This window comes from Ursus arctos, unplaced genomic scaffold (assembly GCF_023065955.2).
Source record: "Ursus arctos isolate Adak ecotype North America unplaced genomic scaffold, UrsArc2.0 scaffold_19, whole genome shotgun sequence".
NCBI classification, from domain to species: domain Eukaryota; kingdom Metazoa; phylum Chordata; class Mammalia; order Carnivora; family Ursidae; genus Ursus; species Ursus arctos.
This window is the reverse complement of record NW_026622863.1, coordinates 27,286,263-27,303,684: the sequence shown is the minus strand read 5'-3', so window position 1 is coordinate 27,303,684 and position 17,422 is coordinate 27,286,263. Positions and strand designations below refer to the sequence as shown.

At 39.3% G+C, this 17,422-nt stretch overlaps 1 protein-coding gene across 1 annotated transcript in view; it reads right to left on the bottom strand.

Annotated features, from left to right (window-relative positions):
• The window catches only part of HYDIN (HYDIN axonemal central pair apparatus protein), a 375,249-nt gene that overhangs the window by 220,955 nt on the left and 136,872 nt on the right, over window positions 1-17,422 (bottom strand). Inside the window, exon 10 of the mRNA XM_057314225.1 lies at window positions 11,675-11,774. Within this exon, the coding sequence (XP_057170208.1) occupies window positions 11,675-11,774 (100 nt within the window). The remainder of the gene's footprint in view (window positions 1-11,674; window positions 11,775-17,422) is intronic.

Below are 17,422 nucleotides of genomic sequence, written 5' to 3'. Positions count from 1 at the left end.
ATCTAACCAATATATACTTAAGATCTTCCAGGGGAAAATCATAAAACTTTATTGAAAGATATTAACCAAGATCTAAACAGTGGAGAACTAGGATATGTTCTTGAAAAGGAAGACTCAATGTCATAAAATTGTCCATTTTTCTCCAACTGATCTATATCTATAATTTCAATGCTCTGTTAAAACAAAATACCGGGAGGCAGAATTTGGTAGAATTTCACAGGTTGATTATAAAATTTAAATGTAAAATCAAAGGGCCAATAATAAGCAAGGCATTCTTTAAGAAGAATAAATTAGAATGACTTGTCCTTTGATATATTAAGATCTATTATAAAGCTACCACAATTAAGATAATTTGGTATTGGGGCAAAAGGTGCAAAATGACTAAGGAAACAATACAGAACTCAGAATAAATGTACACGTATATGTGAATTTAATTTATGACAGAGCAGGTGCTGAATGTCAATACAGGAAGATGGACTAGACTGTACAGAGCCTAAACAACTGGGCATCCTCATGGGATCTGTGGTAGACTGAATAATGGCCCCCAAAGATGGTCAGTGTCCTAATTCCTGTAAATACTACCTTATATGGCAAAAGAGTGAATATTACCTTATATGGAAAAATATGTGATTAAGTTAAGAATTCTTGAGATGGGGAGATTATCCAAGATTATCTTCATTACTATAGCTTAAAAATTGTCTTAAAATCAGGTAGTAGTAGCCTTCCAATTTTGTTCTTTTCCAAAGTTGTTCTGGCTCTTCTAGACTCTTTGCATTTCCATATGAATTTTAGAATAAGCCTGTTAACTCCAACACACACACACACACACACACACACAGCCGCTAGAATTTCTGTTTGGATTGCATTGAATCTATAGATAAACTCAAGGAAGAAATAATATCTTAATGATTTTGAATATACCCACTTTCTAATAAGGTATAGTTCTCCGTTTATTTAGGTCTTTAATTTCAGCAATGTTTTGTGGTTTTCAGTGTACAGGTCTTACACATCTCTTGTCAAATTTATCTCTAAGTATTTAGGATTTCTTTTTTTTTTCTTAATGTTTTTTTATTATATTATGTTAGTCACCATACAGTACATCCCTGGTTTTTGATGTAAAGTTCGATGATTCATTAGTTGCGTATAACACCCAGATTTCTTTCTTTTTTTTTTTTTTAAAGATTTTATTTATTTATTTGACAGAGATAGAGACAGCCAGCGAGAGAGGGAACACAAGCAGGGGGAGTGGGAGAGGAAGAAGCAGGCTCATAGCGGAGGAGCCTGATGTGGGGCTCGATCCCATAACGCCGGGATCACGCCCTGAGCCAAAGGCAGACGCTTAACCGCTGTGCCACCCAGGCGCCCCTTTTTTTTTTAAACACCCAGATTTCTTAATGCTATTGTAAGTGATATTGCTTTTTTAAATGTCAATTTCCCATTATTCAATTTATAGAAACACAATTGATTCTCTCTCTATATATCTTGTATCCTGTAACCTTGCCACACACTTTTTAGCCTTCATTTAAAACAGATATTCTCTAGCAGAATCTCCACAGATTCTGACTCAATAAAACATAGATGAAACCCAAAAATCTCCATTGTTAATGACCAGCCAGAGTAAGTCTATGCAGATTTTCTAAGGATGTTACCTCAAGAAACATGAACACTGTTAACCACGTTAACCTCTGAAACACGGCAGAGTAGTAAGTAGACTCAGTCCCTTCCTCCATTTCAAAAAAAAAAGCTTATTAAAAATATGACAAATATGTATTTTTAATACTTATCCAAGCTCAAAAGGAAGAAAGGAAAATATCAGGTGACAGAAATGAAAAGGGAATTTGGAGATTTGTAAAGTTCATACAGGTTTTATGTTCTAATGGCTTCAGTTTTAACACCCTCACAAATACAGGACATTTGCCTTTGCTCCTCTCTGGGAATAAGGAACTGAACTTAGATCCTTGCATAAACCCAGGACCTTGGAAAGGATACCTTTTTCTGGAAAGGAGACAAGAAGAAAATTTCTATCTATTGGTCTAGGAAAGCAGTTACAAAAATTGTCCTCTACCTAGATCTTTCAATAGGGGAAAGAGGTTCCTAAGAGAAATCAAAGTCCCAGGTACAGATATGGGATCCAAATTTACCCTATAGGATAGGTGAAAGAGTCAGAAGCTGAGAAAATAATAGCTGTAGGATCCTGAAAAACTGCTCTAAAGGAATGCTTCCGTGATCCAGTACCCATGCTATCTTAGTCTGTTTGGGCTTCTCTAACAAAAATACCAGAGACTGGGTGGCGTAAACAACAAACATTTATTTTTCACAGTTCTGGAAGCTAGAAGGTCCAAGATCAAGGTGGCAGCCGACTGAGCGTCTGGTGAGAGCCATCTTCTCGCTATGTCCTCACATGCAGGAAGGAGTGAGGGAGTGCTCTGGGGTCTCCTTTATAACGACACTAATCCCATTCATGAGGGCTCTGCCCTCACTACCTATTCACCCTCCAAAGGTCCCACCTCCCAAAAACATCACATGGAGGATTAAGTTTCAACATATGAATTTTGGGAGAACACAAATATCCAGTCCACAACACTTGCTAAAGATGGGCTTACAATGCAAACATTTCAAGCCATCTGAAGAAACAATCCAGTATGAGGAAAGTATTTACCATAAACATGCAAATTAGTACCACAAGAGTTTGAGATAATAGAAAACTCTTAAAGAGGGGCGCCTGGGTGGTGCAGTCGTTGGGCGTCTGCCTTAGGCTCAGGGCGTGATCCCGGCGTTATGGGATAGAGCCCCACATCAGGCTCCTCCGCTATGAGCCTGCTTCTTCCTCTCCCACTCCCCCTGCTTGTGTTCCCTCTCTCGCTGGCTGTCTCTATCTCTGTCGAATAAATAAATAAAATCTTTAAAAAAAAAAAAAAAGAAAACTCTTAAAGAAACTCTAACATTGCATTCTTAAAGTCTTCCAAGAGGCAAATAAAGAAATAGAAACCATAATGAAGGAGAAAAAAATGAAAGTATTAAAATTATATAGAACTTCTAAAACTAAAAAACCAAGTTGATGAAATTAAAAACTGAATAGATGAATACCAAAAAGTAGAAAAAGCTAAAGAATTAGTCAATTGAGATAAAGATCTTAGAAAAATACCCACAATGTATCAAAGAGAAACAAAGAAATAAAAAAAATGTAAAGAAGAGGTTAGAAGACACGGTGATTCCATGGGAAAGACATATATTTGAAAGAATTTTCAGAAGGAGAAACCTGAGATTATGAGAGAAAAAAATATTGAAGAGATAATTGGTGAGAAATCCCAGGAGTGATGAAAGATTCTTAGACTGAAGAAACAGATCAAGTACCTAAGTAGGATAAACAAGGCAAATCCATCACAATGAAACTGTAGAACCCCGAAGCATGAAGTAATTCTGGATATCAGTCTGATACAGAAGACAGGTAACTTAAAGAAATCATCAGACTGCAGTAGATGACGCACATCAACAATCTGGCCCGTTGTCCACGCTACGAGGAAGTAAGCAGCCTCATGGAGAGGCCACGGATAGGGGTTCCAGCAAGCACAACCTGGTGAGGTCCCTGCCAACAGCCAGGATTAACTGCTAGACGTGTAGGTGGGTGAGCTATAAAATGATACCAGCCTTCACCTTCTGGCCTGTCCAACTGTCCCAGGTAGAGCAAAGAGGAGCTGTCCTTGAGGAATCCTGACCAAACTACAGATCTGTAAGCGAAATAAATGGCTGCTGGTTGTGTTAAGCCACTAAATTTAGGGTGGTTAGACAGCAAAAGATGAACAAAGTATCTTAAATAAATTAGGGCTTTTATTTTGCTCACATACCAAGGACATTGGGAAATGGGGTTTAGGGGGAGGGGAGGGTTTAGGGGATTAGGGCATGCTGCTACTGCTGCTGTTACTGCTGCTGATGGTCAGTAAGGATGATTCGAGAGCTACTTTCTCATGTTCCAGAACCATCCAATTGTACTTATTATAGCTTTTAAATAAGTTTTAACATATGGTAGGGCCAGTCCTCCCACATTATTCTTGTTTTTCTGAATTTTCTAAGCAATTCTAGTTCATTTATTTCCTCCATAAGAACTTTGGAATCAACCTAATTTAAAAAAAGGAAAAACCTTGCTATTACCTACCATTGGGATCACGTTACATTTACAAGGAGAACTGACCTATTTATGATGTTGATCTTCCTGACCAAAAACATCAATAGACCTTTCGATTTGTTCAAGTTTTCCTAAATCTGGGTTTGCATACATAGATACTTGGGTATTATTCCCTGTGTTCTTTGTGGTTGAAATATTTGATAATTGAACATATAACTTAAATAGTATAGTTAATCAAGAAAATAATTTCTTATTCATAGGACAAAGAAACCTTATATTATTATGGGGTGGCAGTCTGATGAGTTTTGAGGAAGAAACCCTACAAATATGTACAGCATTACTCACTTATTACTCTGAAAACTCGAAAATGTTTTCAACATTTCTCTCTCCTAAGTATCCATTCTTAAGCTCAGTTGGGATAAAGATCTAAAGCTCTAAATTGTGCTAACAATTCAGATGCTTCTTCTGATGGATAGAATGAAAATGGAGACTCTAGTTTCAATTTAATTGGGTCCTGAAAGGAAGCAGGTACATCTGGCATCCTTTCCACCACGCTGCTTTTTCACATTTGACTCTGAAGCACCCACTAACGATGTTATCTAGCAATATATTTCACAGTTTAAATCAGAAAGTGTTGCTTCCTTTGAAGTTCCCATATGGTGATCCAAACCAAATATGTGCAGTTTCCCGTTGAGTTTTTTTTTTTTTTAAAGGTAATCTTCATGATTAGATTAGGAATTTCCACATTACATTGGAAAGTCAGGATAGATAGAAAGTCAGTTTTGAGCCACAGAGCAGACCATCAGCAAGTCTTCATAAATATCTAACATACTGTTTAACTACTTCTAAGAAAATCTGAAAATTTCAATGAAGAAAAAATTTCAGTTTCAGATGAACCGAAAAGATTTTAGTGATGTTATATTTCCTGTGTTCAGATATCAGCAGGTCCCTCCCTTGCTTAGAGCCCTTCCCTGATTCCGCACTGCAGTCAGGAGGAGTTCCAAGGTTCTTAGTGCAGCAGTCAAGGACGGCCCTCCCGGAGTTACCTACTCCTCCAGCCTCCAGCTCGTCTTCTGCCTCCACCTCTCCCCTCCCAGTCTCTCTGTCTCTGTCTCTCCCGCAGCCACGTGCTAAGAATTTGCAATTCTTTGCCAGTTCATGCTATGTACTTGCACAAAGTGTTTCCAGCCCCACATCCTTTTTTTACTTGACTAATGAACACTTCAAAAGGGTCACTTTCACTGACCCTTTTTCCCTGAAAACCCCAGACTGAGCTGTGTGCCCTGTACCTTCTTCTGTTACGTACTCATTCACTGTAGAGCACTGCAATGTAATTGTTGGTTTATTTGTCACTTTCCTCCACTCATTGCTAAGCTTTCTGAGGACAGGAATTCTGGTTTTGTACATCTTTGTACTCACGGTGCCTAGATATAAAAGCTTTCAAAAGAAATAAAACTTGCAGTTGGAGATGTGGGTTAAATTTCATGTGTGTCAAGAGGCCTCCTTCAAGACCAATGACACTGGCTTTCCCTGCTACTTCCTGTCTCTGAACGTATAGTCCCAGGACGGAACACTACATAACAGTGAAGGTGAAATACAACCAGGGCTACAAGCAACAACATGGATGAGACATGCAGATTGATTCCAATCATGTACGTTTCAAAAACAGGCAGTACCAAACTGCATTGTTTATGTGCACGTACACTGGGGTGAAACTATAAATGGAAGCAATGAAATAATGACCATAAAGGACAGAATGGTGATGATCTCAGGGGGAGGTTAGGGGGAGGGGAGTGTGACCGGGAAGGGACACGCAGGGGGCTTCTCATGGCTGGAAATGTTCTATTACAGATCTTGGTAGCACTTGAATAATACTTGTCTTGTAATGACAATATATATGTATGTGTGTTGGTTCCCCGTTGCTGCTAAGACAGATCACCATGAACTAAATGCCTAATGTATAAGTTTATTTTCTTAAAAATCATGGAGGCCAGAAATCTAAGATGGGTCTCACTGGACTAAAATCAAGGTGCTGTGGGAGCTACATTTCCTTCTGGAGTCTCTGGGGCAAAATCCGTTTTCTTGCCTTTTCCAGCTTCTAGAGGCTGACCACATCCCTTGGCCTTTTATCTTCAAAGCCAGAAAGGGCTGGGTGAGTCTTTCTCATATCACATCATTGTGACACTGAGACTGATACTATTGCCTCCCTCTTTGACATTTAAGGATTCTTGTGTTTATCTACTGAGCCACTCACATAATCCAGGTTAATCTCCCTATGTTAAGGTCAGCTCAATAGTAACCTGAATTCCATTTTCTGCACTAATTTCCCTTTGTCAGGTAAGGTAACAGAACCACGGTAACATATCCATAGGTTCTGGGGATTAGGGCGTGGGCATCTCTGGGAGTCTGTTAACCCACCACAGTGTATTCTATGCACGTTTGTGGATCTATGTCCTGTTTCTTAGTGACAAATGCCTAGAAATTAAACTACAGCATGTAAATACAAAGGATTCCTACATGGCCACAAAAAAGAATGACTCTTTCTCTTTAGTGTTAATGGAATAATCTGCAAGAAGTATTTAAAAAACAGTGTCAGAATCACTGTGTGAAGTATGCTATCGTTTAGGTAAAGAAGGCACGAAGCAGAAGCACAGCAGCATAGCCATATGTATTTGCTTCTGTATGCTCAAATTCTACCAAAAAACAAAAGCAAAGCAAAGCAAAATAAGGGAAAGGGCTTTTTCCATCTGCCTAAGTAGTATTTCTTAGTGACCTAAAACCAGGAGGTTTTACCAACTCTTTGAAGATAATACTAAGGAATCATCACCAGCCCTTGAAAAGACACAGAATTACATGGAATTTACAAGGAAGATAATATGGAATTACAATGTAAACAAAACCCTTCTCTGGCAATCATGTCTTTTAATAAACCACTAACAAAATAAAAAAGAATGTCATGCAGATGGAAAATTATACTATTCAGTTTATCCAGGATGTGAATTCTGTGGCAGAATTCAGAACTGAAAACAAAACAATAGATGAATGCAACTAGTTATGTAATGTTTGGGAACCTCCTGGAGAGCAGCCAACCCCCTGGAACATGGCCAAGCACGACATCCCGGGGGAGTCATAGATGGGAGGGAGGTCCCACCACCTGTGGCATGGGGGCCACTGGAGCATTTCCAGCCTGTGTCTGAACACTGCTGTACCAACATTTCCTCCAGACCTGTTAAGAAGTCTGGGGTAAATGATGGTGTGAAGTGTGGAAACAGACTTTTCAATCCTGAAACTCCTAGTCCATTCTGCATTCATTCTGGGGCCATGTTGAGAATCCTACATCCATGAGCAAGGGAGAGACCAGATCAAACTAGGATTCATTCACTCACTCATTTATTCAACCATTCATCTTTTCACATATTTGCTCATCCATTTAATCAATGTTTATTGAGTGGCTTTATCTACCCGGTGCTTCCCAGACATAGAGTATAATTTCAATATATAAGCTTTTTAAATCAGCAAAACTATACTATTTTGCTTAGACATGAACACATAGGCAGTGAACTTATGTATGAAAACATAAAACAAAAATGGCTATCATAAAAATCAAAGTGGCGGTAACTTCCAGGGAAGGTGAGGGAAACATTGTCAGGAAGGGACACACGTGCCTGGGGGAGGAGGAGAGCAGAACAGTCTTGACTTAGGCAGCCCATCCTTCTGCACTGTTCTTAGACTGCTTGACCCCTTGATACACTGAGAAAAGTGACTATGTAGATATGGACTAAAAACATGCTCGGTAGAGCAGACTAGTGGGATTTCTGCACTTGACGCTACTAGCGATCATGCACTCTTACTACTCTCTCTCACCATTTAATATTTTATTATTAAAAAGCCACCACAGGTATAAATCCTGGGAGATCTACACATTACACAGGTGGGGTAAGTAGCACTAACTACTCTAAAACTAAACCCATTTTCTCATTCTTATACACAAAGGACAACCATGGACCAGAAGGCACTGGAAGGATCCCTGTGACTGCGTACTTACTACCTTGGAATTTTCTAACAAATAAATATTTCTCTTGGCACCCTTATTTAATAGCATTAAATGGCATTTAATGTCATTTATTAGTCATGTTTGATTAAAATCTGGGTCTTTGAGAACAGATGATCAATCCTATAGGTCTAACACCAGACTGTTAAGATTTCTGGAAGAATAAAATGAAAAATAATGAATGAAAGTATGTAAAAAAAAATAATACAATTTCCCAGAGCTGAAATAACACATGAGTAAGCAGACTCTATTGGCCCACAGAAAGCTGAGGAGGCTGAATTAGAAAACTCACTCTTGGACATGGCTTCATGACATTTCAGGCCTCAAGTACAAAAAGAAAACTGTAGAAAATATTGAGAAAGAAATAACAGGCCACCCATCAAGGAATGCAATTTAGGTGACTTCAGACTTCTGGACTTTTACCCTAAAGTTGGCACAATGTCTTCGACCTTCTGAAGAGAGATTACTTCGAACCTAGAAATGTCAACTAAACTATCAGGTGAGTATGGAGGCAGAATGAGACATTTTCAGGCATTCAAGGATCAAAGGTTTCCTTCTACAGACCCTTTCTGAGGAAGCTACTTGAGCAAAGTGAGAGTAAAAAGATATCATGAAACACACATGGAAACTTTAAAAATCCTTGAGTAACAACTGTGTAGGAGGTGGCTGATCTGACTTAGAATGAGAAGCTGGTAGGCTCTGAGAAAAATGTCTTCAAGGAAAAGAAGAGCATACATTCTACAATTAGACAGGAGTGAAGAAATGAAGAATTAGAAACATCAGTTGGTGTGGGGGGGACCAAAAACCTGCACAAAAGAGTTAATTCAATGATGGAGTAAGCTAAAATGAGGCATAATGGTGAGACTGATGGACAATGAAGAAAGAGAAACTACTTGACATAGACCTTAGGGGCATCCTTTGAGGGGTTAACATTCACCAACAGAGGTCAAAACATTCAACCAAGAGAGGATAAAATATAATCCCAGAATAAATTTAGCCCTTCAGTGTATAATATTCACATAGACAAAGAGGAACTGAAATATGGTTACCAACCATTTTAAAATGAAAGTAGAACAACTCAACAGAAGTTAAGAGGGAGAAACAGGGTGGAATGATGATGGGCAGGTTAGGTGTCCCAATATCCTTACATGTCAAGAGATACTATAGAGTTGATAGAACAAGAATATAGTGTTAACTATATTATTTAAGGCTATAAATAAAACTCATAAAATAAAACACAACAAAAATAATTGGGTTGCCAGGGGCTGAGGTAGGGGAATGGGACTGCATAAAAAGTGGCATGAGGAAACTTTATAGTGTGATGGAGATATTCTGTATCTTTATTTTGGTGCCAGTTACATGACTGCTTAAGTTTGTCAAAGTTCACAGGACTATACACCAAAAAAGGGTGAATTTCACTGCATGTAAATTATAACTCAATAAGGCCAACAAGGGGACAATGAGATCATATGTGAACTAAATCCTCATCTTTCATAGTGGGGCCTCAAATGTAGTATGTGAAGTTGATAAATCAACAAATAGTAATCAATATAAGCATAGAATTAGCAAGGAAAATTAACACTATAATAAACAGCTAAAAGTGCTTCCTGAAAGAAACACTGGAGAAATAGACTACTAGCTAGCTTTTTAATCTTACTATCTGCTATCTACTTTTTTTACTTATTTATTGGTACCAGCAATTTAAAAGAGTTCTGAGACATTTTTTTGAAAACAGACAAGCTTCCAGCATAGTACAAAGAACTTCCATACCCAATAATCTGCTTTATAGCAAAGGATCTAGTCCAGGCTCACGTGTTACACCCAGATGTCATGTCTCTTGAGTCTCACTCAACCTATGACAGGTCTTCAGTCTTTTCCTGACTTTCGTGAGCTTGATGCCTTTGAGGATTACAGGCTGGTCATTTTGTTTTGTTCTTCAATTTGGGTTAGTGTAATGTTTCCCCACAATTAGACCCATGTTAGGTATTTTGGCCCTAATATCATTGAAGAGATGCTGTGTTCTGATGGTGTCCCAGTGAGTAGTTCATGAGGCTGATTTGCCGTATTCCTGCTGGTCTTAACTAAAATAACATTTCCCAGATTTCTTCTTTGTAAAGTTAGATTTCTCCCCTTTATAATTAATAAGGATTTTGAGGTAGGATATTTTGAGACCCATTATATCTTAAGAATGCTTTTTACCTGAATGAACTGATTATTACCATGATTGCCAAATAGTAAATTTTTATTTAGTGGGTTCATAGATTCCTATTTATTTAATGAATTATAATCTATTAGTATCACTATTTTCTTGACTCTTCACTTATTCCAAATTTGGTCAGTGGGAGTCCCTCTGCTGGCTTCTGTATCATTTTGACATATCCCTGTCATTCTTTGAGCATTTCCTTAGTTTCTGACATGAAAGCATGTTCCAGGTTCATCTTGTTCTTCCCTGCCTCAGTCCTGGAAACAGTCCCTCTTAGAAGAGACTAGGATTCAGAAACCAAGCTTTGGGTATGAGGTGTGCTCACTGCTACTAGGATCTCAAGGCTGTCAGGACCTCTCAACAGTCATCAGTAGGAAATCCACATAAACATATACACACATTTACACATATATTCTATATTTGTGCATATCAACAACCATGAATCCATAGTGAGAACTCCAATTCTGTTCCAATACCAAAGACTCATCCTAGCCTTTCTCTTTTCCATATATATATATTCCATATATATATATATCGGCCTCCTCTAAGAGTGAAAAATAATACTGGCTCTTGTTATCCTCATTACTCTTTTGTTTAATTCTTCTCTCTGCATCCAATCTTTTGAAGCTACCAAGTTGCCACTCTACTTGTACATCCCCCCCATGCTGATTCCGGCCACTGCCAGGCTGCCTTCCCATTCTCCTTGGCATGCATTATTTTGATTAAAAACTCAAAAAGGAGGGGCGCCTCGGTGGCGCAGCGGTTAAGCGTCTGCCTTCAGCTCAGGGCGTGATCCTGGCGTTCTGGGATCGAGCCCCTCATCAGGCTCTTCCGCTATGAGCCTGCTTCTTCCTCTCCCACTCCCCCTGCTTGTGTTCCTTCTCTCGCTGGCTGTCTCTGTTAAATAAATAAAATCTTTAAAAAAAAAAAAAAACTCAAAAAGGAAAAAATTAAATAGCCAAATACTATAAAAAGAACAAAAAATAAAATCTTGAGAATTTGTGTCAAGTAATATTCCTACTGCTCTAAAAATCAAGAGTGAACTCAGATCCATAGTTTCCCATCTCCCCTGCTCCAACCACACCACAACTGTACTGTACTTCAAAGTTTGACCTGTTCTGGAAAAAAAATATTAGAAGTACGTAACTCGACTCTATTATTCCTCTACTGATACCATGCACTTCCTATAGTCTGAACACACACACACACACACACACACACACACACACATACAGGCACCCCCTTGATACTCTGGGCACTTGGTAACCTGAGTTTACCACATAGAGAAAGTCTTTACCTGAAATGTCACAGTAAACTGTCTGCTGGTAGAGCCTGGCTTCCAGAGGATTAAAGTACACCGTGATTTCAGCTGATGAGTTAGGCCAGACATCACCTTCCTGAAAACCATGAAAGAATCATTAAAAAATAATGTGATGAAGAGGCGCCCAGGTGGCTCAGTCAGTTAAGCATCTGACTCTTGATTTTGGCTCAGGTCATGATCTCAGGGTCATGAGACTGACCCCCCATCAGGCTCCATGCTCAGCACAGAGTCTGCTTGAGATTCTGTCCTTCTCCCTCTCTCTGCCCCACCCCACCGCTTGCACTCTAAATAAATAAATAAAATCTTTAAAAACAAAAACAAAAGAAAACCAATGTGATGAAGAGAAGGGACTGCTTTTAAATGTTGCTATTATGTTATAACCTCAGGAAACTTGAAGGAAGTATTTTTACAACAAATAAAAAGAGAGCACTATTTTACCTAACAGATAGTAAATTTCTGCTACTTGTTAAAGAGGTGGTACAATTTGGAAATGAACTTCAAAGATAATTTCAGTGAGTTCATGAATATATAATTACTAAAGGAAACCAAGATGTTTAGAGCATTTTCAATATTTGTTCATTCAACGGACATTCACTGTATGCCAACAGACGGCCAGCACTGGGCTGCAGAGATGAAGAAAGGTGTGGTTTGAGACTGCATGGAACTCACATCTTTGAGGGATGATAACTATGCATACAAATATTTAAAAATATTTGTGAAAGGTGCTGCATCTTATATATATACAGGGTCCGGGTGGGCTATTACTCTTGAGGTGACAGCATAATGAAATACTGTAATTCTGTGAAAACATAACAATGGCCCAAGGCAAAACAATGACCAGGTCAAATGCTGATTCTAATCCAGTGTGATATTTCTTGTTTTAATGCAAACCACTCAAAAGTCATAATAAAGAAACCTAGTTTTGAAATTATAATACAACATGCCACATACGGAAAACCGCTAGAGGTATTTCTTGAAAAATATTTTTGTATTACCCATGTAACCTGAGGCCTCTTCATTAACTTGTCAGGCTATAAAGGGAGATGCTAGTAGTACCTGCCTCAAGGGGTTTCCCACCCAAGGTCTAACAAGGTCATGCAGGTCACATGCTTTGCCCCACACTTGGTACATAGTAAGAGTTCAATAAATAACTGTTTACTATAATCGGTGTTATCTTTATGCCGCCTGCAAAGAATAAGATGATAGTATTGAAAAAACTGGGGGAGAAAAAGCATGTATTTTTAAATGGATTTTGTAAATAGATCAAGTAGGGCATAAGTGATAATCACATTCAAAGAACTTTAAATGATCCCACCAGCTAAATAGAAAACTAAGAAAAGATAAGTTGGTAAATAATTAGGCTCAGGTTTCAGACAATCCCCAATGCATGTTCTATTCACTCCAGTCTGGCTGAAATGAACATAGTGCTGGAGTAAAGAATCAAGCAGAGAACAAAATGGTTTAAAATGCAGACATCAAACAAGAGGGTGGAGATAGCAAACTAGAGCCCACTTGGGTTTGTTTATGAAGGTAACAGACTGATCAGTGCACTTCCCAGGCAGCATCCCCTGACTTCACAATGACAAAGGGCACAGAAGGAGCAGCAGCGAGGGCCATGAGCATCCTGGGGACCCTGGGAGCTCTTACAGCCCAGATCAGCCCACGAGGATGAGGGCCCCATGAGGGCAGGGACTGCTTCATTCCTGGCCCTAAACCATGGGCGGCTCATAGTTCTCAATGTATTTAACCGATCAGTCATAGCCACTCAGTTTGCACTCTGTGTACTTATTAGCAGATGCCTATTCATCTTTGCAGCATATTTCTGCCATTTTCTCCTCAACTGGAACCACAAAAGTCATACAAATTTAGAGCTGAAAGGGGCCTCGGAGAGCATGCGGGGAAGCAGGAAGCCCCAAGCATTTTCACTTATTGAGGTGTTTCACTGCGGCAAATGGAAAATACTGGGCCCTTTAGGATTTGTGGGGGTTCCAATGACATGGAGCATTAGGAACACCCATGACTAGAATGGGCAAAGAGGCCAGGTATAAAAGGTGACTCGTCCATTCACAGGTGCATTAGTGGGCATTCCACCTCAGAAGAGCTGAAGACCTGGGCTTCCTCCTAACAACAGACAAATATATTCCCCTGGTGGGTTTAGACACTGCTTTATTTTGGGGTATAGAATAGACACGGCTAACCTGTTTTTATCCAAACTGATTGGCCAAAGGAGCTACCTTGAATTCTGAGAAAACCTATGCTAGAGAAGTCTCACCAGGATAGGAGGAAGTGACCCTTAGAAGGATACACTGGAAATCAGAGAACCTCAGTACATGTGAGAAAACTCAAGCATCTTATGGCTTGGGGTAAGCCAGACCACTTTCAAAAGCATTATCCCAGCAAGAGAATCCAAAGTCCCTATGCAAACAAGAAGGTAACACACTTAAGTTCTATCCCAGAAGCATTCTTTGACACCCCCATCATCACAGAAGTATGATTGTCAGAACTGGTGTGTTGGAAAATGGTGGGAAGACACACTTTATAGGTGACTAGAAGCTCCCTAGAGGAGGGAGTGCTGGTGTTTGGATGTGATCCATAAGATCGCCTGATATGGAGGCTCCCAGAGGCTGAGAGGCCCTTCTGCTTGGTGAGGGAATCTGAGTCCACAGGGTTCAGTCTGAGCGAATGGGACCGTGGGCTCAGTGCTTTCTTATCCTGGACTGCAGTGGTTTTACTGTGCCTGAGACATCCATTAGTAACTTGCAGCTTTTACTGAGCCCTGGGAGGAAATTCAAGGACAAATCCTATTCTAAAAGCCTCTCCTGGGGGCGCCTGGGTGGCGCAGTTGTTAGGCATCTGCCTTCTGCTCAGGGCGTAATCCCAACGTTCTGGGATCGAGCCCCACATCAGGCTCTTCCGCTAGGAGTCTGCTTCTTCCTCTCCCACTCCCCCTGCTTGTGTTCTCTCTCTCACTGGCTATCTGTCTCTGTCAAATAAATAAATAAAATCTTTAAAAAAAAAAATAAAAGCCTCTCCTGGGCTGGTTGCAGGTAACGTGCAGTAAGAGGACTATGTGTATCTATAAAAACAGAAGGGTGGTCATTCAGTTTCCTCTCACAGAGGGATGTTTTCGATACTAGGTCATTTGAAGGAGTTAGGAACATGTAGAAGGATAGTTATTTTTCAGTTGGGATTAAAATAAAAGTGAAATAACTTCTGTTTCTTTAGGGCAAAAACTCAACATAGCACTTTCTAGCAAATTGGAGAAAATAAACCTTGGAAACAGGTGATCAGCCTAAACTGATCTCACTTTTTACTTACATAGCTCTGAAACATTTCACATCACTTCTCCAACCCTCCTGAAATTAACTTCCATGTCATTTAAGTCTCTGAAAAGAATGTTCCCTTCACTATTGTTCAGTTCTAAAGTCTCTTTCCGAAAACCAAAACATTCAGAATTTTCCCTGGCTGCTCTGCCATCAATATCTTTTCTTCCCCGTCCTTGAAAAGCAGCCTCATCACACAGAACCCCTGCTGTTCCGCATTCCTTCCATGTATGACTTCTCTCCCCTCACTGTCTATTCCCCTGGTCCAAATGAGAGGCGGAGCCTCTAGGATATGATCTGTAAGTGACGATTAATGTTGTTTGTGGAAAATAACTGCCAAAATAGCCTTCAGTTATGTTATAATTATTTTCCTTCTTGGTCTTAATGTTTTGTTTTTTTCCTTCAGATCCATAGCTGCATTTCACTTATTGATCAAGTAGGCTTCTAGAAAGAATCAACATTGAATCGAATTGAATTCATAGTGAACTCTGAATTTGAATCAACTTTTCAGGTCTAAAGCTAACTCTTACATTGCAGTTTTTACTCAAATATTAAAAATCTCTGGAAACGGAACTTCATGTTTCCTTCTGGAATAAGAACAACCAACCAAGCAACCTGATGGATTCAGTTCCGAGACTTTCTGTAAGATGTCTATGAACACACTGCCACTAGTTCATAACAGGTGATTGATACCTTCATGAGAAAAGTGTCCTTTTAAAATTATCTTCTTAAAAACTTACATTGACAAAGACTAAAGGGGGTCTTTTAAAAATCTCCTTTGAAAATCCTTAAATAAAAAAGAAAATATTTTTAAAATCACCTTCCTTTCCACCTAGCACCCATCTCCCTCCCTTCTCCCTTCCGTCATCCCTCACTTTCTCCCTTCCAATGAAGGATTACTTTTGCAAATTTTGCAAAATCAGAACCCGACTGCAAGAACAGAGTTACATATACATTTAATTCACTTGGTTTATCTGGAAAATAGTTTACAATATGACTCAATGCCTACATTTGTCACACTAAATCGTTGCATTTTAACCCCCGACTTAAATTTGGCAGAGTGATCCAAATGTTTGCCACTTAAATATTATACTTTCCAATCATACTCCCTAATCTGATGAGACCGAATCACATCTAACTCAAAATTATAATATTGGCAACCACTAACCGAGAGTTCGGGTTCCCAGCACGGTGGTAAGTACGGATGTACAATATCCACCTCAAACCTTACAACCTTGTGCAGTATTATCCCCATTTTAGATGAGACGACCAAAGCAAAGAGAAGCTAAGTATCTCACCTAAGACCACACCAACCATAAGTGGAAGAACTGGGATTTTATAACATATTTTTCTTTAACTTCCTGAACACCCCTGCAATTATAACAAAAGGTTAGGCCTCATCTATCTCATATCATTAAAGAAAAGGGGAAAAAAAGGCAAAAAAAAAAGGCCGGAAGAGATCTAAAAACACTGCAACTGATACTCAGGCTTAGATGAGGCCAGCATGACCCGGTGTTCCCATGTGGTGAACAAAGCAGGAGGCGCGGTACGCTCATATGTTCAGAGACCTCGGAAGGTGACTCACAGGAGGTTCCTTTGGATGACACAGTCAACTTGAGTATGTTGTGGCTCTTCAGAAATGTATTGCAAGATCTTTATAATGCTCTCCTGGTAGGGTCAGGGTGCAATCAGTTCTGAACAAGATCAGTGAAATATGATTTCAAGAGCAGCTGTATAATGTGTGATGAATTCCATCAAGTTCCACCAAAATGGAAAAATCCCTGACTACATAAACAAGTATTTTCAGCTGCGTTATCATATTTAAGGAAAAAATTTAAAATTTCTCTGGGGAAATAAAAATATCCTCTTAATCAAATTTCTATCAATCAATTAAAAAGAGAAACACTGACGAGAAATTATAATCTGTTTCACCACCTACAATTGCTCTTCTAGAATCTTCCAAATCAATGAGAGAAATCATGGTTCCCTTTATCATCACTTAGTGCAAGTAGAAGTTGTCTCAAAGAGACATAAGGAAAAAAGAAAAAAGGAAGCTAACGTAGTGAAGTAACTACCCCAATTATCATTGAGAGAAAAGACTGAGTTGGCACATGAGATGCAAGGAGACTTTTCTACTCCACTGTAATTCCTGGGCCAGGACACTGTGATTACAGCAAAATTTTGATTCTTAAAATAATGACCAGTAACGTTTCTATGAGAGGGGTCTAAGATCTGGCCATCTGTGAGATACCTCAACCCATATGCAATGAAACTTCCACTGCAGTTTTCTAGGAGCGGAGGCAGCTGTATGTGATGTTCATGCCGTTCTCTAGAGAGAACAGACTTGAATCTCTTTCAACGCTGAAGGCTGTTACCTTATTTAATGAGCCACGAGGAGCTC